Source organism: Xenopus laevis, chromosome 6L, assembly GCF_017654675.1.
Source record: "Xenopus laevis strain J_2021 chromosome 6L, Xenopus_laevis_v10.1, whole genome shotgun sequence".
NCBI classification, from domain to species: domain Eukaryota; kingdom Metazoa; phylum Chordata; class Amphibia; order Anura; family Pipidae; genus Xenopus; species Xenopus laevis.
Window position 1 is genome coordinate 136443390 of NC_054381.1, and position 25386 is coordinate 136468775.

Here is a 25386-nt window from a genome sequence, read left to right on the forward strand (position 1 = left end):
ACAAGTCAGGCGATGCCAGCATTTAAAAAAAAAAAATCAAGGCAACTACAGATATTCATCCAATAGTAATAAGTGACGTTATTTCCAACATCAAAGATGTCTGCTAGCACTTCAGCGTCAGCAGTCTCCTTGGTGGCGTCGCTCAACTTTTCTCGTGGAACGTAAATGCAGAGGTCACGGATGATCCAATCACTGGACGCTTGGACTTTCTGGTAGCCAATGGACTGCGCGTATCTGACTAGTCTAACCGAATGGTTCTTAGACGATGCAGGAAGCTGATTGGTTGTGCTCCGCTGACGTCACTACAGCAGGGGAAGTGTCTCACGCTGGGTACTAGCGTTGTTGTAATGAAGGGACGGTGAGGGAATACAGGGAAGCATGGATGTGGCGGAGGAGAACTCGGAAGAGGCTCTGCTGATTAAGCAGCACCGCAAGGAGAAGAAGGAGGTGCAGGGTTAGTTATAAGCGGTGTAGGATAGAGCGTTCGTGTGTTAGACAATTATAGCCCTGTCATCAGCTTTGAACTGAAGCCAAGAATGACCAGGCTGCCATACTTGCTGCCAACACAGGGCACTGGTATAATGGGGAAGCAAAACATGTTTTCACAAAGTATATGATTCTACCAGTCATGTGGTGAGCAACTGGCTTGGTATGTATGAACCTTTAAAACCTGATTAATATAAAATCCACATGCTGTTTTGCTAGTCAGCAGGTCATTTAGATTTCTATGTGGCTATACAATATGTAACCATGGAAAAGTCCAGCTTTACATCCTTTAATTGCAACTGTTTTTGCCCCTATTAAAGGGCTGCATAGATTTCCTTGCAAACCATTTATGTCGGCAAAAAATAAATATTTTTTATTTTTGTGTATGGGGGGTATTACTGTGAAATACATGTTTGTTTTCTGTCTCATCCCTTTTTCCAGATAAGAAACCCATACTTTGAAATACATACATGCTTATAATTGCTGCCACAAGATAGAAAATATCCATAGGAGGGGAAGAATGGAAAACATTTTTGAGGACTTTCCAGTGAGCTGACCCCATACCTGTTTGTTAATTGGTTCTTATCTTGGCTTTTTGTTTTGCAGCCAAAATACAGTGCATGAAGAATTCTGTGCCCAAGAATGACAAAAAGAGAAGGAAGCAGATGACTGAAGATATTGCTAAGTTGGAAGCAGAAGTCGAGGCGAGACACAAAGAAAAGCTGGAAGCCCTGGCACAGAAGCCAACGGAACCAACCCAAGTATGTTCCATTGTGCAAGAGCTGTATAATGAGTGCTGTCAGTTTAGAGCAGTAATCCCCAACAAGTCGCTTGGTAACAACAAGTTGATTACCGACCGTTTGGATGTCCCCCCCCAACAGTGGCCCCAAAGCAGGTGCTTATTTTTTAATTCCTGGGGGCAAGTTTTAATTGCATAAAACTAGATGTACTGCCACATAGAGCCTCCTGTAGGTTGTCAGTCCACACAAGGGCTACCAAGTAGTCAATCACAGCCCTTATTTGGCATCCCCAGGGACTAATTTCATTCTTGTGTTGCTCCCTAACTCTTCTTACATTTGAATGTGGCTCACAGGTAGAAAAGGTTGGGGACCACTTGGGGGAGACGAGCTGATATTCGGCCATTTATGGTGGGAGACAAACCATCCGATATCCGCAGAAGACTTGGATATTTGTCAGCTCATCGATCGGGCTGGCCGGGACATTTTGATCTGATGCCTTCGTCGGCCATTGTTAGTGCTTAATTGTCAGATACAGGTAGAATTCTACTGTTTCTACCTGTATATCTGAAAATTCAGCTCTACAAGTGTGTGTTGAAACAAACGATCTTTCCTGGAAAGATCTTTTCCAAGAAAGATCGTAATTGTAACATCTATGGCCAAAATGTAATATGCCATGTATACTATTGTTTTGAACGTGAGTATTGCCAGTTCTCCTGGTATCAGATTCTGTTATGCTGGCCATTCACTTACAGATAAAATCTTTGTATAATCAATGGTGTATATCTATGGTGCCCTCGGATCCTGATATCCATGTACTATAATATCAGTTGGCTCGGAGATCAGGCTTGTGTGAAAAACTTGCTTGCTAATTTAAGAAACCTCTTTTCACTTCCTGCTGTTCCAATAGTTTCTCCCTGAGCATTTCGGACCATATATGGCCCATCACACGCCATCCATACTTTCAGTCCACAGGCTGATTGGTCAGTCCCCTTTCTAAACGTGTCAACAGCAGCCTTTAGATGTATAACAAGGTATATTGTGCATATATTGGGAGTCAGAAATTTGCAGTGCACTATTGGTTTTGTTGTTTGCAGCAGTATAAACGTGTTGGTTTGACTAAAGCTGTTTATATCTAAATAAACTTTGCGAAAAATAATTATTGTGCATGCACTACAGTTTGAATGCTACACTAATGTAGAAATGTGTCCTTATATTTCTGTTTACTCTCAGTTTAAAGGTATAAAAGTAGGTGCCCATAGATGTAATCACATGTAGCTTTTGTCTTTGTTATGCTGTCTGATATGGTATCTGCCACCGTTTTTCTTTTTATTGCAGTTCTGTGTTAAGGTTCGCTGTTTGCTTTGCAGGTGAGCAGCATTACAAATGGCGTGACCAGCTTAGATTTGGGAAGTGAGGAGCCAGTCCAACAGCCACGCGTATCCAAGGCACAGAAGAGGCGGGTAGGGCAATTGATTAGGGCATGGTTTAATGTATATATTATGTTGACAATACTTCTTTCATACTTGTAGGAAAAACCTATCGCATTCCGACTCAACTCAAAAAGAACTGTATTTACTTCTGCACCCTTTGCTACATCCTATACAATAATGGTGCTTTAGACTGGATTCACATACATTTATAAATTACTTAAAGGAGAAGGAAAGCTACAGAGGCATTTTATTGGCAATGGATTAGCTGCAATAGTGCAAGCTAGAATGCTATATTTATTCTGTAGAATGTTTTACCATACCTGAGTAAAAAGCTCTAGAAACTCTTTGTTTGTTTAGGATAGCAGCTGCAGTATTAACATGGTGTGACATCACTTCCTGCCTGAGTCTCTCCCTGCTCTGGGCTCAGATTACAGTAGAAAAGGGAGGGGCGGGGGAAGAGGAGCAAACTGAGCATGCTCTTGCCCAGGGCAATGAGGTTTAAGCTGAAGGCAGGAAGTCTGATACAGAAGCCCATGTGTACACAATAGAAGGAAAGAAATGCAGTGTTTCTTTTGATTGGGGACTCAGAGCAGCACTTCTTTGGGGTTTTACTGGTATATTTAGATGGACCTTTCTGATAAGGCTTACTTAGTTTTAACCTTTCCTTCTCCTTTAACCCATTTAATAGTTGGCACAGATGGTGACTAAATGCAACATTTTAGCGTGACCAAAATTGGTGTCCATTTTACAGTGCCTGTGAGCTTGACATGGAAAGTCCGAACCCCACTGTGCCGCTCTGCATAGTCAGTCCATGTACATGGCAAGAGGTAGCCAATGGGGGGGGGATCATTTGCTGCTGTTGTGGCCCTTTAGTGAGGCCCCAACAAAAAAGTGATGGGTGTGTCCTTCCTAGGATTGGATGGAATCTGTTGGTGTACTCACAGGTCAGTCTGTATTTGACAAAAAAGATCTAAAAGCTGGTGAAGTGATATTAGGACTTGATAATGGGATGCCAGCTGACAATTGAAGGGAATGGCTATTTTAAATAATAGGTGAGAGTAAAAGTGATATTTGACAGTTCTTTTTTTGTTTTACACTCAAAAGAAACTGGTATTAGTCTGTTGTACAGCCAGTCCATCCAACTTTTGATAGAAGTGAAGAGACTGGTCAGAAGGATTCCATTGTTTAGTGGCAGAAGGCTCTCCACCAAGTATCAAGTCTGCGTAAAATATAAATATAAATCAGCAGTCCTGTCCATTTCCTGCTGTTACACTCTGTGGCACATGACTCCAGACAACTGTCGTGACAAATGCAGTACCATTTAAATTTAACCATATTGTGTAAGTGAGACTAATATGCACCACTTTTAATGCAGGTAGCAAGCAGTTTATACTGTATGTAGATGAAATGATGTGATCTGGTAATTGGTCAGACCTTAGTGCGTTGCATCAGACTGCTATTTATCTGTAAAGAAGAAACTGTGTTGGTGTCTCCCATCCGCAATTGCGGGAGGTTCTTGGCCAACATGTAGCAGGGGCTGCACTTTCTCCTGCATCATGTACATTTACTTAGCATTCTCAAGGGTCAGCTGATTAGATTGCTATAATTGGGCTATTCAGGTGCTGCACCTATGCCACGCAATCAAATTTTATGGTAATGATCAGATTGCAAGAGAGAGGCTGAGTCATCATTTATCTCCCTGCACCTTAAAAAGAGAGTTTCATAGAACAGTGCCTTGTTGCACTCAATCCTTTCTGTAGCTGGTAATGTCAGTAATAAGTAATATATAATAATAAATACAGTAAAACCTCAATTTTACATCCCCTCATTTTACATTGTTGTTTTGTGGTCCCACCTATATATTATGCATAATACATTTTCCTCGATTTTACACCATTTTTTCTGGTTCCCTGAAAAACGTAAAATGGGGGTTCTACTGTATAATGATATGTTTTTAATCCCTATAGGAAAAAAAGGCTGCCCAGGAAAAGGAAAGGGATGATCGCATTGCTGAGGCAGAAATAGCCAATTTATCAGGAGCAAGGCACCTTGAAAGCCAGAAACTTGCCCAGATTTTGGCAGAGAGGGAGCTGCAGATTAGGCAGATCCCCTCTGATGGACACTGCATGTACAGAGCTATTGAGCATCAGTTGAACGAGCAAGGTAACAGCCTGACTGTAGCCAATCTTAGAAGCCAAACTGCAGACTATATGCAAAAGCGTGCTGAAGATTTCCTTCCATTCTTAACGAATTCATCAACTGGTGATATGTACACACAGGGTAAGATTTGCTACTATTATATTTGGTTTTTTTTTTTTTTTTTAATTAAGTGTTTTAACTCTTGTTCTGCACAGAGAAAGCTATCAAAGTAAGACTTATGATTTTTATAGTGCCAGTTTTAGGATGCTTGTAATGATACATTGTCCTGGCACTTCTAAAAAGTTCATGTAAGTGCATACACCACAGTAGGTTGAACTTATTGTCTGCACTTGTTTAAATACTTCATTATAGTGTATATATAACATTCTTTTAATATTGTGCCAACAGAAGAGTTTCAGAAATACTGCACTGACATAGTGAATACACCAGCATGGGGTGGCCAGTTAGAGGTAAGTAATATCACCATTTTGCTATTGCAAATTTTACATTATTTAAATGTCTTTATTGTGCAATTTCTCTGAAACTCATTTAAACCACTGCCTGTGTAGGTCAAAAAAACAAAATAAGGGAGCAGCTTTACTTTTTGCTACACGCGTGTCTCGTCTGCAGGGTGCGCCATAATCAGCGAGTGTAGATAATACCTGGAGCTAAATCAACAATATATAGTCATGGGAAGATAACCATAAATACCATGGTGCTCATGTTCACAAACCCCAAGCCTTCAGTGTTTACAGCACAGCAAGGCACTTAAAATGGTACTGAGTAGCCCCCATTTTGAGGGCAGGATTGCTTTGTGCATTTTTATAGAAGGGTTGTTTAATTAAGCCAAGTTTCGTGCCAGTGTGGAAAAGAGTTGTTTGTATCATGAATCCCTCCTTGCAACTCACAATTTGGATTAAGAGGGGGGGTTAGAGGTTAGCTCTTAAGATAAACACCCAATAGAACATAATAGTTGTTGCTCAAATAATTCAAACACATTTTATGTGTTATATTAAGATACCTGAAATGGATACTGCTGGAATGCAATTTGATTTTTACAAAAGCAGCAGAATGTCAGTAACAGTTATGTATACAGTATGTCACGCATAACCTAATATCTGTTGGGCTGTCTTTATCTTAAATGTTCTTTCCTTTTTTTCTTTTTAGCTTAGAGCCCTGTCTCATATTCTGAAAACACCTATTAAAGTGATCCAAGCAGAATCCTTGCCTATTGTCATTGGTGAAGAGTACTCAAACAAGCCGATCACCTTAGTGTAAGTTCCTTCCATACTTGCACATACAAAAGAAGTCTCTTATTTGTAAATTAATGACTGGCAACTAAAAAAGTATTTGATGACCCTCTCCTTAATTCTGCACATCCCCCTTGTATATACCCTCGTGAATATATTGTGGGACTGCAATGTAATTGACTGCGTGTGAGATTAATGTCCTTAAGAAACAAATACATCAAAAATGTAAACCTCCATATGAGAGCTCTAGTGCACATGCACCCAGCCCAATGCAGCAGTGTGGTAACAAAAATCCTGGGAAGAGCTTACCCTTTATTATAACAGATTAAGCCTTTCCTTGTCAACGTGGACAAGCTCTGTGGGATCCAGAAAGTGGTTTGGAAGTCAGAATGGAAGAAAATAAATAATACACAGTTAATAATGAATAATTAAAAATCTAATAAAGAATCCCCTCAGAATTATTATTATTTTTTTTTTTTGGTTGCCTCGGTCAGCCTGCAGTGTATTAAAGAAAGACAATATGATTGCAAACCACTCAAACACCATAAGAAATAATAAAAAAAATTCTTAGAAATACGCCAATCTATAACTTGAATTAATTCATAGGTGAATTTACCATTAAACTGTGTATCTACAAATGTACATGGGTCTGTAGTGAAGGTGACAAGGAACACTATGCATTTTTGGTATGATTTCTGTAAATAATTGGGACAGTTTGTGGTCAATACAGTAGTCTTATAATCTTCTCTGTTCAGTAAAGTAAATAATGCTATACAGTGTTTTTACTGTGATTGGATACATAAGGTGATATTGGTCTTTTTACACTTTTTTTTTTTTTTATAGATATATGCGACATGCGTATGGACTGGGGGAGCATTACAATTCTGTGGAACAACTGGACACAAGTACAGAGAACAGCTAGTTCTACCTGACATTAACTGCCATCTTGAGGATGGTGATCTGTAATAAAGATGGATTATTGACATTTCTCCATGGAAGACATCTGCATCATCATCATCATCATCCTCATCATCATCTGTCAATTTCCCATTTTATGAAACATGCTGGTGATGTGCTGTTGCTCTCAGTACAATAAAATCACAAACAGTTGTTGTTGTGACTAATTATTAATTTTCCTCTACAATAACCAATAAATTATTACAGGCATGACAAAATAGCATAGCTATAAAATGTTTCACAGTGCTTAAAGGGATACTGTACACTTTACAATACCTCTCTGTACATTCTCAGAACAATGTTCCCTCTTATTCCTTCTCGGTTATGTGTGCATTTTTAAAAACTGTGTGCAGTTCAGAATAAATACTAAATTTTGTGTTTTCACACAATTCTTTGTGTACGCCACAATTTGTTGTTTGTGTGAGCACAAAGCTTAGAGGTTGCTCAGGATGGTTTGTTTCTCTCCATTAATTGTCTGCTTTGTAGTAAAACCATTGTCTGCTTTATGGTAATGGCACTTGAGGAGGTTTGCTGCCCGTGGGAGATATATGCTACCATGTGCAACAACAAAAAATCTCCCTTCACTAACATTCTAGTCACCACAAGTAAAAATTATTTACAAGGAGAGATCTGACTTATTCGCAGGAAAATGTCTTCTTCAGCAATTTTACATGATCAAGCTAGATTGCTGCATGTAATGTAATTCAATATTATTGAATGGAAAAACATTTTTGGGAGATTTGTTACCCATGGTGGTACAGATTTTCTGTTTTTGACAATGCTCCTTGTGTGCCATTAGTTCTCCATTATGCGCCATGCATTGGTCTTAGTCTACAAGGGCTGGTGGGTTACCAAATCCCAGACCTGCTTAAGTAAAAGTCACCTTGTTGGTATACTACCAGCCCAGTCAGCTAAATTTCTATTTAATGCCAATCGCATTAAAGCATAAAACTGTGGTCCAGTTGATAAGACATTTCAGAGGGTCGGCCAAAGTATGACCGCCTTTAGCCAATATAAGCATCACTTTTGCTGGTTTTCCTTTCAAGTGTTAATTCAAAACAGGTTCTTAATCTAGGAGCCAGGGCCCACTCAATCCCCATGAAAGAAAACATGAGGCATACAGATTATTACAGATATATGTAATATAAAGCACTCATTTTTATTTTTGAAGGGTAGATATATTCTTACAGTTGCATTAGGCACCACAATGGGGTAAAAGAAGAGTGTCCATTGGGTACTTGAGTTACAAGATGGTACCTCTTCAACTTTTACTGTCCTTGTTTGAATGCAGTGACTTTTTCACTTACAGTAGACTGTAAATATGGAGATTCCAAATGGACTCATGGGTTCTGACTATGAAACTCTCGTACAACCCGAGTGCAAAGAGGGTACTACAGTTGCAGATAAGAATCCCGCATGCTTTATATGTGCCAGTGCAGCTGTTTTTTATAAAAAAAATATAGTTATTATAGTTATTTGGTTACTTTGACAAAGGCTAGAGGCTACATTTATCCTTCCCAATTGATATGACTCCCAGATTATTAAAAAAATTTGCTTAGATGTTTATTATAATCTGTGCCCTGTACCGTTTAGGTCCAAATTACCCTAGCAACCATGCATTTATTAGAAGAGACTGGAATATGAAGAGCAGAGGCCTAAATAGAAAGATGACTAATAAAAAGTAGCAATAACAATACATTCGTACCCTTACAGAACATTTGTTTTTTTTAGATGGGTTAGTGCCCCATTTCAGAGCTGGAAAGAATTAGAAGAAAAATGAAGACCAATTGAAAAGTTGCTTAGAATTAGCCATTCTATAACATACTAAAAGTTAAGATGAACAACCCCTTTCAATGAATGAGCTCTCAAAGTAGTAGAAAGATCTCCCAAGGAAAGCTCCACAGATTTCACACATTTGTTTATTTTCCATGTTGTTTGACATTGTCAGAAGATATAAGGATTGGGAAAGTATATAGTTATACAGCTATTTATTTACACATAGTGCCAAAAAGCTAAACACTGAAATAAGTACCACTCAAATATGTCTTATGCAGTAGCTAGGCGGACACGGAATTAAACACTACTTAAAATAATTACAAAAACTTGACAGTAAAACCGAGATCAATTGTCCTGTTTTCCAGTAGGACCGTGTGCCCAAAATAAAGATGGCCGACGAGTGCTGACACCGCGTTGCTACAGTGGAGTGGACGCCGTCGCTATGGGAACGGTCATCTCACCTGTAGTTGTGCGTGGTTTAGGGTTTGTGAGCGTGAAGCGAGTGCAAGTTCTGATCCCTCATGGCTGACGGGCTGATTCTCAGGGCTATTCGAGGCAAAGCCAAGACGTTAAATCTGAACGGAAAGAGGCTGCAGCGGGTCCCTGTAGCGGTGGGCTGCCTTATAAGCCTGACCGAGCTGCAGCTAAAGAACAACTTGCTCTGCCGGCTCCCCGTGGAATTGAGCGCCCTCTGCAGGGTGAGAATGGGAACGCAATACAATACACATACAGTAGCAGAGGAGCTTTCAGACAGAGGCAACATTTTTCCAGGGCCTTTGAGAGAAAATGGTTTCATAGGGTAACAAACAGCTGGTAGTTTTTTTATGCACATTAGGGATCTCCAAGTGCGAGCAGAGACCTCTCCTGAGTATCTTGTCCCTGCCTATGGGCAGCTGGAGGCTCTTGTTCAGGGCCGCCATTAGAAATCACGGCCCCGCCCACACTCACGCCCACCCCCCACATTCCGCCCACTCCACATCACAGTTAAAAGACCACACAGACTTCAGTGCTAAAAAAAAGTAACCCCCCCCTACACAACACAAGTTATAAAAAGCTATTCATGTCAGGGCCCCTTACAAGTTACAAAGAAACATTTTTTTTAAAAAAAATTGGTGCCAGGGCCCCCTTACAAGTTACAATTTTTTGGTGGCAGGGGCCTATAGAATATTAAAATAATACAATTGTGGCCAGGGGATTAAAAAAACACAAACTGGTGTTCAGTAGAATTGAACTCATGGCTTCAGGACTTCAACTTCGCCTCCTTTTGTGACTTCGGGTCTTTTTGGCGCTTCAGGACTTTAATTTCGGCTGTTTTCGTGACTTCGGGTCTTTTCGCCGCTTCGGGACTTCGGCTCTGGCTGTTCGGCTTTTCGGCACTTCTGCATTCAGCAACCTGCGAAATTGGCGCACGGCTCGGGCGCTCGTAAGGGGGACCTGGCTCTTTCAAAAATGCAGCACCGCCGGGCCCCCTTCAGGCCCGGGACACTTGTCCCTCCTGTCCCCCCCTGATGGTGGCCCTGCTCTTGTTTATTGTGTATTAGGGAGCTGGGGTCTGTATAAAATGCTTTGCCTAGTAATATGGTATCACCCATCTCACAGCTATAACAACAAACTTGCCTGTTCAATGCCATTAATACACAGACTGTCTATTGTTTTCCATTGCAGCTAAGAGTGTTACATTTAGGAAACAACCACTTTGAGAAAGTTCCAGAAGAAATAAAGTATGTAAAATGTTTAGAAAGGCTTCATCTCTTTGGAAATAGGATCTCTGAGATACCGGCAGCTGCGCTTGGTAAGTCTGGACCGAGGAGACCGACTGGATGATATTACTCAGGTATTAGAAATAGGGATCCCCCTAATCCAGGATTCGGTTCGGGATTCGGCCTTTTTCAGCAGGATTCGGATTGGGCTGAATCCTTCTGACCGGCCGAACCGAATTTCAAATTTACATATGCAAATTAGGGGCAGGGAGGGAAATCGCATGACTTTTTGTCACAAAATAAGTAAGTAAAAAATGTTTTCCCCTTCCCACCCCTTATTTGCATATGCAAATTAGGATTCGGTTCAGTATCTGGCTGAATCTTTCGTGAAGGATTCGGAGGTTCGGCCGAATCCAAAATAGTGCCTTTTTTGCACCACGGACCAGTTTATGATTAGTAGAAAGCCTCTAGGGCTTCACACAGCTGTTGTCATGGCAATGGAGCACCAGGGAACTGGTATTGCAGGGAATTAGGGCCTTTATTATTGTTTTTTGCGGCTATAATAGACTGCAGCTGGGACCAGAGGGGGCCCAGTTTGGCACAGCCCACAGCCCGCCACTGATCTGCGGCCTGGTGGTTGGGGACACCTGTACTACACAGTAGAAAAACATCTCTTTGTAGCCCCAGGTGCAAGCCGTACCCTCCGCCAGGGTAAAATAGTACAAATTAGTAAAAACTGCGGCACACTGGTAATATTTGCAAAAATAGGAAAAACTTTTAATCAAGTGCTACTGGCAACGTTTCGGGCTTCAACCCAGCCTTTGTCAAGTCTATATTTACAAATACATACATGCATTAAATACCCACAGGAAGAGGAAGGGCCAAAAAATGTTTGCCTCCATTACCCACAATGCTCTATGAAACCATTTAGTGTCCAAAGTATTTCAAAGTGTACCATTAGATCAATAACCAATGTCCTTATAAGGAAATCAAAATACATTGTAATTATATAAATTATCGAAATGTAGATTAAAACAGTAAGAATTAAAGATGAGGAAGCTCCAAATCCAGAGTAGTTCTGGGGTGTTTTGTCCCCTGAATTCAGCATTGGAGACAGAGAGAAAAACATTTCTACTATAGTTTGTTGTCAGAAGCATGTTAAAGTATGGCACATATTTTGTCCTGTGTACATTTAAATTTATATGTTGTTAATATTTTTGATGTGATTTGGTCACAGTACTCACGGTTCAAGTTACAATGTATTTTGATTTCCTTATAAGGACATTGGTTATTGTTCTAATGGAACACTTTGAAATACTTTGGACACTAGTTTTCCCCGGTAGTAGTAACCCATAGCAACCAATCAACAAGTAGCATTTACTGGTCACCTGTTTAAAAGCAATCATCTTATTGGTTCCTTTGGTTTACTGCTCCTGGGCAAACGTATTGCCTTTTATTACATAAGGGGGTAAATGGTTTCTCAGAGCATTGTGGGTAATGGAGGTGAGTATTTGTGGCCCTTCCTCTTCCTGTGGGTATTTAACACGTGTATGTATTTGTGATTATAGGCTTGACAAAGGGCTGGGTTGAAGGCCAAAACATTGCCGGTGGCCCTTAATTAAGAGGGTTTCCATTTTTTGCAAATATTACCAGAGTGCTGCTGCTTTTTACTAATTTATTCTTTGTAAATCCATTATCCAGAAATAGTCTGAATAATAGTCTGAATAACTGTTATTGTTTGACCATTTCCTTTGTAATAATAAAAGTTTATGGACTTGATGGAAACGGAGCTGCAGCTAAAATTACATGCACTCTCGATGCATCGAATCCACTATTTTGAATTCGGCCAAATCCCCGAATCATTCGCGAAAGATTCTGCCGGATACCAAACCGAATCCGGAGGGGAAAACACCTTTTACTCCCTTGTTATGTGACAAAAGGTCACGCAATTTCCCTCCCCACCCCTAATTTGCGTATGCAAACTAGGATTCGGTTCAGCCGGGCTGAAGGATTCGGCCAAATCCTGCTGGAAAGGGCCAAATCCTGTCCGAATCCTGAACCGAAACCTGGATTCGGTGCATCCCTAATTACAACAATCACAATCATTTGCGTATGCAAATTAGGATTCGGTTCAGCCGGGCTGAAGGATTCGGCGGAATCCGAATCCTGCTGGAAAGGGCCAAAACCTGTCAGAATCCTGAACCGAATCCTGGATTCGGTGCATCCCTAATTACAACAATCAATACTTTTTACTTTGTCATTTAAAGGCATTATTAAAAGTTCCCAGTATGTAAAGCATTAGTATGCCACAAGAGGGCACCAAAACTATATTGTGTTCAATATGCCTTGGCCACATTATAGTTTTTATTAGGGATGCACGGAATCCAGGATTTGGTTCGGGATTCGGCTAAATCCAAGTGCCTGGCCAAATCTGAATCTTTTAATTCAGACAAATTTTTTACAAAGGATTCGGGATTTTGGCTGAATCCCAAAATAGTGTATTTGATGCAAGCTTAGTTTTTATGTTCAGTGTATAAATTCAAAGACTTTTATAAGACACATTTTAATGTGTGTGAAAAAAAGCATTAGCAACAGTTGCTGCATAAATCTGCTATTAATGTTCAACTCCTATTTTTGTCTAACACTATACCCCCAAAATAATCTATGGTAAATACTAGCAATGGCTTTATGAATTTAACTTCTGGCAGAAATAGCAAAAGACTAGTAGTTGCAGTTATCAACAGCTTAAAGGGGAAGGAAACCTAGTTGGCACAAAAACCCTCCCCCCCTCCAGTTTGTTAAATATGGTAGAGTTTATAAAAAACGAGAGCCCGCATTGCACAATGGAACTCCTCTAAATCAGCAATTGCTTCTCATATTCAATGTTATCTGGAGGAGTCTGGGGTCCTGGTTCTTTCTCCTGCTTGGGTGCTATTCTCATGTCTAGCACGGGGTGGGGCATTGGAGATTTTTTAGCAAATACATTTGAAGATACATTTAAAATAATTGAAAATATTGAATTAGTGTAACTTTTTTATGTTGCTCTTGCTAATGTTTGTAGCACTTGGAATGCACCCTTTAATGAAAAGCCTGTGTGCTATTTGTAATTCTAGAAGGTTTCATACAATAATATAAAGGGGGAATGAACCGTTGTTGCTTTGCATTGAAACTTTGATGTTGTGGAAACACTGAACAGGATCATCATGAGATGTTTATTAATAAATCACATTTTAGCACAGTTTGCACAGTGCTGTTTTGGTTTGTGCTTGTAAAAAACTATAGGCACTGACCATTTGACAAGAGACTAATGATCCAGAATCATTAGAATAGGTATTTCTACCTTTAGCACAAGTAAGAAAAACAAGCCTGATAAACTGATATTTTTTGTTAATCCAAAAATCATAATGGACTGATTGTTCTTTCCCGAATCCAGGCCTATTGTTATCTTGATTATAGCATTGTTAATAAATGTGGGGAGGCATTATTAGCTGGTTAATACAGGTTTAGGATCTCTTCTCTACAATTCTTAGAACTTGCGTCTAGACAAGGGTTTTTTTTCCATAATTTTAATTGCCTACTTAAAAAAATTGAAACTTAAAAAAACAAATAGGATTGTTTTGCCGCCAATATGGATTTGTGCAGCTTAGTTACCATCAAGTACAAGGTACTGTTTTATTATTACGTAGAAAAAGGAAATCAATTTAATAATACAGGTATGGGACCTGTTATCAATGCTCGGGACTTGGGGTTTTCTGGATAACGGATCTCTCTGTAATTTGGATCTTCATACCTTAAGTCTACTAAAAAATCATGTAAACATTAAATAAACCCAATAGGCTAGTTTTGCCTCAAATAAGGATTAACTAGATCCCATACTTGTAGCATTATTTGCTTAAAATGGACTCTATGGGAGATGGCCTACACATAATTTGGAGCTTTCTGTATTTCAGGATCCCGTACCTCTACTAAAAATATTATGCCATACTGATGTGCTAAACCACACTGATTGACATTGTACATTAGTGTATGGGCAAGGCATTACTTGGGAATTACTGTACAGCGAGTGTGTTAGCCAGCTGAAACACAATATCGTTAATAAGATCCATATAGTACAGTAATACAGTAAGCAATCTAAACATGCTTGGATACAGAAAAATACAATGCTTTCCTCTTTCTCAATGCCACTTGTGAGTCTGTAATGCATTTCTGATGCTGTATAAAGTATGTGAATAATATGTTTATTTTTCTTCTTCATCCCAGATGGCTTGGACAATCTGTTATTTCTAAATCTGAACAACAATTTGCTGGAGCACCTTCCCAGAGAGATATACAAGTAAGTAAATGGTACCTTATTGTGTCCTCTGGTTCATTATATAAGGGGCAGATTTATCAAGGGTTGAATTTCGAAGTAAAAATACTTCGAAATTCGACCATCGAATTTAAATACTTCGAATATCGAATTTGAACTTTCTTCATCGAATTTTGGTATTCCGCGGTCGTACGATTTTACTTCGACTTCAAAAAATTACTTTGAATTTCTAATTTTTTTACTTCGAAAATTCCCTCAAATTCACTTCGACCCATGATAAATCAGCCCCTTAGTGTTCTTCGAAAAAACATCCCCCCCATCTGCAAATAATGGTTATGTGAGTTTAGAAAGGGATCAATCCTCTTTCCATTATTCAACATTTGAGAAAAATCACAAACTTTGTTTGGACTTTGCTTTTGAACCCATAAATATTTTTTTTCTATATAGGCAAAAAAGTGCCTAAGCTCCTGCCATAGGCCCAGGCCCTCAGGTGCCTATATAGAAAATACAGTATGTCCCTCACTGTATGGGAGAGTTTAAAAGCCTACTTTAACATGCCAGAGCCCCACTTTATAGATTTCTTTAAACCTGGGCCCCTCAGTTGAGAATTTAGGACTTGTCTGATTAAACTAGAGTCACAAAGGCATTTATGTCTATACAGGTATGAGACATGTTATCCAGAATGCTCGGGACCTGGGGTTTTCCTGATAATGGATCTTTCCGTAATTTGGGTCTTCATGCCTTAAGTGTACTAGAAATTTATTTAAACATTAAATAAACCCAATAGGCTGGTTTAGCTTCCAATAAGAATTAATTATATCTTAGTTGGGATCAAGTACAAGCTACTGTTTTATTATTACAGAGAAAAGGAAATCATTTTTAAAAATTTGGATTATTTGGATAAAATGGGAGACAGTCATTCCATAATTTGGAGCTTTCTGTATATCGGGTTTCTGGATAAGGGATCCTTTACCTATATATGCTCCAAGTTCCCTTGGTATGTTGTTCCTACAACCTACACGTAGTTAATCTCATGCTAACACTGCTTCTTATACAGGTATGGGACCTGTTATCCAGAATGTTCGGTACCTGGGGTTTTCAGGATAATGGATCTTTCCATAATTTCAATCTTCATACCTTAAGTCTACTAGAAAATCATATAAACATTAAATAAATCCAATAGGCTGGTTTTGCCTCCAATAAGGATTAATTATATTTTAGGGAACAGCATTATTTGCTTAAAATGGACTCTATGGGATATGGTCTTCCCATAATTTGGAGCTTTCTGGATTTAGGGATCCCATACATCTACTAAAAACATTATGCCATTCTGATGTGCTAATTTTTTAAAATTGGATTGTTTGGATAAAATGGAGTCTATTGGAGATGGCCTTTCCGTAATTTGGAGCTTTCTGGTTAATGGGTGCAACAAATGGTGCCATTCACACCTACATCAACTTTCTAGAGATGGAATTGTATATAACAATATAAAAGTAATAATGGAAGCAGACACATTTTACTGAAAACCCCATGTACAGGCCAAAATCGATCATATTTTAGATAAATAAGCATGATGCTGCTGTTAAATACAGGTGTGTTTTCCCCCTTTAACTGAAAGCCTTTTGTTCTGTAATGCCAAACATTTTTGCTTAATCCTTTTTGGATATATATATATATATATATATATATATATATATATATATATATATATATATATATATATATATATATATATATATATATATATATATATATATATAGTTTTGAATGTGGACCAGCACTCCAGATTCTTGTGAAAAACGATTTTATTGAAACATCACTCGTGTATCCAACGTTTCGGCCCTCATTGGGGTCTTTATCAAGGATAAAGTGCAAGTGATAGAACAAACATTTAAATACCCATAAACCCATTCAAAAAAGGTTCCAAAAATTATTAACCACTCATAAATACAATTGGTGCAAACTTCCCATATAGATTATTCTTATATATTGCAATCTGAAATTTCACCATTAGGTGTCACTGGTGTAACATTATAATATGCAAGTGTCCATAAATGTCCTTCAGTGACATAATAGTGTCCAAAGTCCAAATAAAAAACATTTTGCAAAAAGGTGTGCAGGAAGAAATCCACAAATAAAAGTATATTTATCATTGCTTACTTAGTTTCTTGAAACAGCAGATACATACAATCATCACCTAAAGTAAAACACAATGTGTTACAATGTTGCCGATAATGTTTCCATATATAATGCAACAAATCTTAAATCATGTTACCATACTTATTATCACTTCTGGCCAACTACGTCAAAGTCATCCCATATCTGGCCAGTCCTATGCTCAATTTTATCTGATTCATTAAGAATTCTGTTGCTTCATTATACATTTTACAAAGGGACTTGGTTTTACCTGCAACTTTTTTAAAAAAAAGTGGTGAGCACAACTTTCCCTTGTTTGTTATAGTTTATACAGGAGCAGTGACCAGCTCCATGTTGTAGCTCCCACCCTATAGTCAGGTGATCCCACTGGTGTCTAATAAAAGGGCAGCCAAGTATGGAGGTTTACTTTGAAAGCAGCAAGTTAAGTTGCAGGTAAAACCAAGTCCCTTTGTAAAATGTATAATGAAGCAACAGAATTCTTAATGAATCAGATAAAATTGAGCGTAGGACTGGCCAGATATGGGATGACTTTGACGTAGTTGGCCAGCTTAAATATATTGCAATATATGGACAAACAATCCCTGTTTTGTTTAAAGGGTAAGGCATTTTTTAGTAGCAGTATGCACAAAATGTCGCTGTCTTAAATATATTGATAATGGGTTGAGTGCAGAGGACTCTTGTATTTGACTATATATATATATATATATATATATATATATATATAGAGAGATATATAGAGATATATATAGAGATATATATATATATATATATATATATATATATATATATATATATATATATATATATATATATATATATATATATATATATATATATATATATAGAAGCCAAGAATAGCGACACTCACAGGTTTTTCTTCATGGTGCAAAAATAGAAAGATTTATTGTGCTCGACGTTTCGATCCCCCACAGGGATCTTTGTCAAGAGATTTCCAGTGAACAAAAAAAAAAAAAAATCTGGAAATCTCTTGACAAAGATCCCTGTGGGGGATCGAAACGTCGAGCACAATAAATCTTTCTATTTTTGCACCATGAAGAAAAACCTGTGAGTGTCGCTATTCTTGGCTTCTATGATTACTTCACTTAGACGAGCACCCAGGTATTACCCTTGTCTACGGAGTGCACCCTTTGGATTTGGCTATATATATATATATATATATAGAGAGAGATATATAGAGATATATAGATATATATATATATATATATATATATATATATATATATATATATATATATATATATATATATATATATATATACACAATTCCTTATCCTGAGTGAAATACACCTTATTTATTATGTTTGTTTATCTTAAAGGATAGCTGGGAGCGGTACTGTGGGCGCTTAGTCAGAATGACACAACTTGATTTCCTTTCACTTTATTTTTATCTGCTACTTTTAGATATTTAATGATATACCATATAACTGTATGAGGATAAAATAATCAATAAAATGGGCATCTGCTTGTGCAGAACAACTCTAGTGCTATAAAGAGGCAAGCACATGAAAGATAAAAAGGTTAAACAATCTAAATGAGGTGTTAGTATTGATTTACAGAGGCAAATCACACCACCCTAAAGAAAATGTTAGATAACTTACATAGATCAGAAGTCATGCGGCTTGTCAATAAATGTGAACTTTCACTTAAAGTGAAATCTGTTGCTGTGTAATTCAGACTTTCAAAGTGACGTTTGAAAGATTTGGTAGTGACATATATGGTTTTCATAATGCATGTAATTGAAATCTGCCAGCTACTAGAAGTTTAGGTAGATAGTTTGGCCCCTATTACCCTATGTATAGGACAATACCTGCCCCTTATATCTCGTACATAAAGCAAACCATATTAAGGTGTGTTGGGAGTTTCCTTAAATGAAAAGGATCTAGGGGTCTTTGTAGATAACACGTTGTCTAATTCTGGGCAGTGTCATTCTGTGACTACTAAAGCAAATAAAGTTCTGTCTTGCATTAAAAAAGGGCATTAACTCAAGGGATGAAAACATAATTATGCCTCTTTATAGGTCCTTGGTGAGGCCTCATCTGGAGTATTGTTGATAATTTTATTGCTATGACCTCGTTATATGGAAGGCAAAACATCGAGATAAGGCTATTTCAAATAAAATGAGGTTTATTGAGTTTAACAAAGAATTTTTAATGGTTTTGCCTTGGGAAAATGATCATGTTACACCGAAGTGTCCCACGAGCATTTTGCCAAAGACACTCCACTTTTCACAAGCTTTTATAGATTAAAATGGGAGTACACATACATACGTTATATAACTTGAACCCTCCCAAAATGTTGGAAGAGGACTGATGTTCTTAGCTACAGATATTGCACTGAAAATAGTTTCCCGCTTACAACTGTCCCTCAGCCTTGCAATTCTTTATCTGTTAAAAGCAGACACAGGGAGGAACTCAGCAAATGAAGAAAACACTTCTGTAAAAAGGGGCCTCATCTAGTATCTGCTGACACTCTGAATTCTGTCAGTAACTTACAAAGTGACCTCTCATCACTGGGTGTCATTAATAAGAGAATAAATAAATGGGGGAACATCACCCATCCCTTCACCTTTCCTGCCTTGGGTATGTGGTTATTGCTGAGTCAGAATGATAGGGGCATTTGTTATTAGACTTTATTATTCTTACACTCTGACACATAACCATTTGTCCGTCATTGGAATAGGCTGTTCTCATATAAATGTGTTCATATAAAAAATATATTATCATATCCTCTCTTGAAACGCAGAAATGCGTTTCATATTACCCTGTCGTTAGCATTTTAAGGGTACTGAGAGGAACCCTGAGAACAAGGGAGGGTTTGTCATAATGAAAACAGTGGTCTTGTGAGTTACAGTTAAACATCATGACAGCACCAGTCACAGAAGTGAAAACTTCAAACTGAGATCAGATAAGAAAAACAGGAGGCTAAAGGGTCTAAAAGTAAATCCTGTTTTGAGGAAGTAACTTGGCTGAGATATAGTTGGCAACAGGAAACCTCACAAAAATATTTGAATGTGGATATCTATATGCTATCATGTTATATAAGGCTTAAAGAAAATATATGCAAAAACATATACGTTTGAAAGAAAACATTGCATATGCATAAAAACATAACTAAGCAAAAATGAATTAAATAATACTGAACATATTGCATCTTTAAAGTAAAAATTATTCTTTTAAGATAAAATTATTATTTTTTTCTAATTATAGCACAAAGCAGAATTCTAACAGAGAAATATAGACCAAGTATTAATGCTAAGATGACATGGATAGACTTAACAAAACTTGAAATGGAGTTGTTTAACCCGCAATAAACTTTACCTAATCATTGGTAATAACTGAACTCTTCTATAAAAAATTGCACTAATTGTTGTAGCTCTAAAACTTTTGCTATATGACATTCAACAAACATTTCAGAAACAATATGAGTACAACCTTTTTTCTCCTATCAAAACACATACTAATCTAAAGTCACACTATGTTGATCAGCTACTCTATTTATTTAGACAACCTCTATGTTTATGACGGTGATAGATTTATAGATATTAACATTATGGGTGGGGCTAGTCTTGGAATCTAGACTCTATTCAATACTTATATTAGCACATGACAAAGTTCTATTATTATGGGGTCTATCATTTTGTTTATGTCAGTGCCGTTTACACACAACCAGCTACATATAGAGCTGAGGACCTGGGGCAATAATACAATTGAGTAATTACAGGAAACTTTCCTTCTAAAACCTTTTTTTAAACAAATACAATTTTACCTTTGTTGTTTTCATAACTAATCTATAACTAAACATACAGAGAAAATCATTATCACATTCCCATTTTTTCTTGTCAATTTCACACAATTTAACTATATCACATTCAATACTGTATGAATCTAAAACTTAAAATTAACCCATTTCAATATCAGTCCATCAGTTCATTATAGAGGAAAATCCAATCAGAGAGACATCATGGCTTTGGATAAGCATATGAAGTAATATTCAGCAGTCACTTGTATTCAGTTAATTCAGCAGTCTCTGTACAGTTCTTAAGAGTTCATAATCAGTCCATAGATCCGATATTAGGATATGCAAAAGAGGTAAAGGCATCACAGATATGAATAGCAAACTTTTGAAATGGCTCTTTGTTTGTATGCAGAGTTTCCTTCAATGAGTGGTGTGATCAATGATAGCTGTTCTATTAGGAATAGAATGGATTGGAATATAGTGAATAATCTCAACAGCTACTGATGGAGTTTTGCTCAGATCACCAACCTGGAAACAAAGAGACAATGTGACAATATCTGGTGTTCTGGTAATACTGACTTGAGTAATCTAGTGTACTAGCTAAAGAACTCTAATGAAACCACTGTATGAACTGTCCATTATGAGAAGTGGTTGTATATTTATGATATGAGTGAAGGACATTTGTTTTCTTGTGGTTAATTCAAATTTAGAAAGTCCACAACACCTGATAGGATTGTTGCAGAGAATTGACAGGACAGCTGGGAGTAAATCCAACCAAATGCTGCCAGTGATTGTGTTGTTGGAAGTGGGATGGTACAAAGACACAACTCCACTTAGTATCAGTGTAATTTTCAAAATTTGTAACAGAATTGAAAATGTAATTGTGTAAACTGTCAACTACAACCTGTACTGTTCCTTCTTATAACAAGACAATTTTTTAATTAATCATAAGTAGGGAAAAACATTTAATAACATTTTTATATATTTAGGCCTAATGAGAATGACATAGACCCATTTTAGTAGCATCATTTATTTCTACAAATTTCGTAGTGAAATTACTATTTATCAGATGAAATTAACTATAAATCCATTAAGTCACTTCTGCATTTTCTTACACTTGCAGACTTGTGATGCAAGATACACAAGTGCAATAATACTGGAGATTTTTTCTATAGCAGCGGCACAAGCACATAAGCTGCATTTTTATAAACTGAAGCTTAAAAATACAAACAACAATAATACTCCCCTCTTGTACTGCAAATGCAGTACAATAATAATATATGAAATATTACCTTCATGTTGGTGAAAAGATCCAGATTGAGGAGATACAGAAAAAATACAGATGCATATGAAACTATAAAGTTTAAAAAAAAATACTAGCTGTAGGTAAAAGATACTGAGTCAGTGAAAAAAGTTAAGCATCTGAAATATTGTGCAACCAAGAATTGTGGGAAATGTAGTTTACACTTACGGCAGATAAAATCCTTTATCTGTCACAGCAGACTTTCAAGTTGTGAGAGGAGAGAAAACTATCGCATTCTGGCCAGGAAAACGCAGTCTTGTCCCCTCCACTGTGACACTTAACAAAGGCTTTAAAACTTAAAATGTTTTGGGCACTCAACTAGCATATCTAGGAGGATTGTTAGATATGGAAAGTGGTTTTGATTCAGATCACAAGTAAAACATAATACACTTAAAAAGAATTATCAATCTGACCCATAAAGATAAAAAATAGAAGTAAAGTTAGTTTGAGACAAAAACTATAACAGAGAACTTTTAAAGAGATAACACTAATATTTCTGTTATAAAGACAAGTGGAGTGTATTAACCTTATTCACGAGAAACCCATTCACAAACGAAAATACACAAGAGAACTAAATAACAAAGAAGACAATGTTAGGATAAGATAAGAATAGTGACATTATAGTCAAAGACAAAATGACAATAATAGTATAATAGTGACAGAAGCATAGAACAAATATTATATTACAAGTGGTACCTATTAAAATATACAAACATTAAAGAGAACCAAAAACAATATAGCAAATGTATTCATTACACACACACATCAAATTCATATTTCCGTCAAGTCAAGTCCTTTTCTTTCTAACATACACACAAGTATTACATTCAAAATATGCTCTAACAGACCTGTAGAAAGACACCTATATAACAATATAAGAATGCAAAAAAGCTGAGCAGCAAGCTATTAACATTTGTTTTGTTTATAAAAACAAACAGTGGAGACAAACAGACATATAAACTCCTCGAGTCACCTGCAGGTAAAAAATTATGTTATACTTTCCTCTGTAATTTAGAAGGGTTGGGATTTTAAAATTGGGAATAATTAATATCAGATAATAGACACCGAAAGTGAAACTATGAAGAAAACTTATTTGAAGTTGCAGATGGTGGACACCTAGATGTTTCTAGGGCTCTCGTTTGTTATCTGCCAATTCAAATGGACAGGAAAGCGATGCACACTTCACACACTACAAGAATTCCCTCTGGAAGATCCTAGATTTCCATTCCCTAGCCTGTGGAGTCGCCTCCTAAACAGGAAACGTAGGGAAAATCCTAAAACACAAACAGACTCTGTGAAAGAGCCGCGAATTCCCTCATGGGCACTTTCATACAGATTATAGTTATTCTAAATCTTATTCACGCACTAGGCTGATGCCAGTTGGTCTCAACCTCATTCATCCAGCTCAAGACACAGGGATTCTTTTTCATTCATCAACCAACATGCATGTGTAGTTTCTATGACAGATTAGTCTAATGCTTCATAATAAGGAACGACATACATGACAAAAATAGTAAGGAAAAAGCATATTCCTATCATGAGTGGCATTTGAACTAATTGACAAAACACTTAACAAAACAATGAGCAAAATAGAACAGATTGAAAAACATTGATACCCACACATGGAGTCTGCCGCAGCGGGAGTTACTTCGTACCTCAGCGATAGACCGCTTGCACTACCATCAGTATATCCTCTTGATAACTGGCACTTGAAGAAATACGACTGGAAAATTTCAGACGTCTAGCGTCCAGAAAATAATCACGTCGGGGTCACCAAATATGTTGATAATTTTATTGCTATGACCTCGTTATATGGAAGGCAAAACATCGAGATAAGGCTATTTCAAATAAAATGAGGTTTATTGAGTTTAACAAAGAATTTTTAATGGTTTTGCCTTGGGAAAATGATCATGTTACACCGAAGTGTCCCACGAGCATTTTGCCAAAGACACTCCACTTTTCACAAGCTTTTATAGATTAAAATGGGAGTACACATACATACGTTATATAACTTGAACCCTCCCAAAATGTTGGAAGAGGACTGATGTTCTTAGCTACAGATATTGCACTGAAAATAGTTTCCCGCTTACAACTGTCCCTCAGCCTTGCAATTCTTTATCTGTTAAAAGCAGACACAGGGAGGAACTCAGCAAATGAAGAAAACACTTCTGTAAAAAGGGGCCTCATCTAGTATCTGCTGACACTCTGAATTCTGTCAGTAACTTACAAAGTGACCTCTCATCACTGGGTGTCATTAATAAGAGAATAAATAAATGGGGGAACATCACCCATCCCTTCACCTTTCCTGCCTTGGGTATGTGGTTATTGCTGAGTCAGAATGATAGGGGCATTTGTTATTAGACTTTATTATTCTTACACTCTGACACATAACCATTTGTCCGTCATTGGAATAGGCTGTTCTCATATAAATGTGTTCATATAAAAAATATATTATCAGTATGCAGTTCAGTTTTGGACTCCAGTCCTTAAGAGGGATATAAATGAGCTGGAGAGAGTGCAGAGACTAAGTGCAACTAAATTGGTTAGAGGGACGGAAGACTTAAATTATGAGGGTAGATTGTCAAGGTTGGGGTTGTTTTCTCTGGAAAAAAGGCGCTTGCGAGGGGACATGATTAGACTTTACAAGTACATTAGAGGACATTATAGACAAATGGCAGGGGACCTTTTTACCCATAAAGTGGATCACCGTACCAGAGGCCACCCCTTTAGACTAGAAGAAAAGAACTTTCATTTGAAGCAACGTAGAGGGTTCTTCACAGTCAGGACAGTGAGGTTGTGGAATGCACTGCCGGGTGATGTTGTGATGGCTGATTCAGTTAATGCCTTTAAGAATGGCTTGGATGATTTTTTGGACAGACATAATATCCAAGGCTATTGTGATACTAAACTCTATAGTTAGTATAGGTATGGGTATATAGAATTTTAATTAAAAGTAGGGAGGGGTGTGTGTATGGATGATGGGTTTTCATTTGGAGGGGTTGAACTTGATGGACTTTGTCTTTTTTCAACCCAATTTAACTATGTAACTATGTAACTATGTAAGGTGCCGTTACTGTTATTTGCTAGTGGGCACAGCCTTAATGGGGTGGTTCATCTCCAAGTTCACTTTAAGTGTGTTATAGAATGGCCAATTCAAAGCAAGCATTATATATTTTTATAGTTTTTTTAATTAATTACCTTCTAGTTTTTTTAATTAATCACTGACCCCATTTAAACAAAAATGCTCTGAAAGGCTGCAAATATATTGTTACTGCTACTTTTTATTACAGGTAAGGGATCCGTTATCCGGACTCCATTTTATCCAAATAATCCAAATTTTAAATTGATTTCCGTTTTCTCTGTAATAATAAAACAGTACCTTA

General features: G+C 37.4%; 2 protein-coding genes across 4 annotated transcripts in view; both read left to right on the forward strand.

The window, feature by feature from the left end:
- The first annotated feature begins 290 nt into the window (after positions 1-290).
- On the forward strand, positions 291-7155 carry otud6b.L (OTU deubiquitinase 6B L homeolog). 3 transcript variants are annotated; one of them, NM_001092702.1, is given in 7 exon segments: positions 337-454; positions 1093-1247; positions 2594-2686; positions 4624-4936; positions 5204-5265; positions 5963-6069; positions 6889-7155. In NM_001092702.1, coding segments are annotated over 7 exon segments (885 nt in total). In that variant the 5' UTR covers positions 337-378; the 3' UTR covers positions 6968-7155.
- Positions 7156-9261: 2106 nt separating this feature from the next.
- Positions 9262-25386, forward strand: part of lrrc69.L (leucine rich repeat containing 69 L homeolog) — a 36629-nt gene continuing 20504 nt past the window's right edge. The window contains 3 exon segments of the mRNA NM_001095336.1: positions 9262-9476; positions 10444-10570; positions 14739-14811. Of these exon segments, the coding sequence (NP_001088805.1) occupies positions 9300-9476; positions 10444-10570; positions 14739-14811 (377 nt within the window). The 5' untranslated portion in view covers positions 9262-9299.

Excerpts from the sequence above, each read along its gene's own strand:
- otud6b.L (XM_018266500.2), top strand. The coding sequence starts at position 379 with ATGGATGTGGCGGAGGAGAACTCGGAAGAGGCTCTGCTGATTAAGCAG. Across the intron at positions 2,687-4,623 it reads CCAAGGCACAGAAGAGGCGG|GAAAAAAAGGCTGCCCAGGA; the intron begins GTAGGGCAATTG and ends TAATCCCTATAG. Across the intron at positions 5,266-6,888 it reads CATGGGGTGGCCAGTTAGAG|ATATATGCGACATGCGTATG; the intron begins GTAAGTAATATC and ends TTTTTTTTATAG.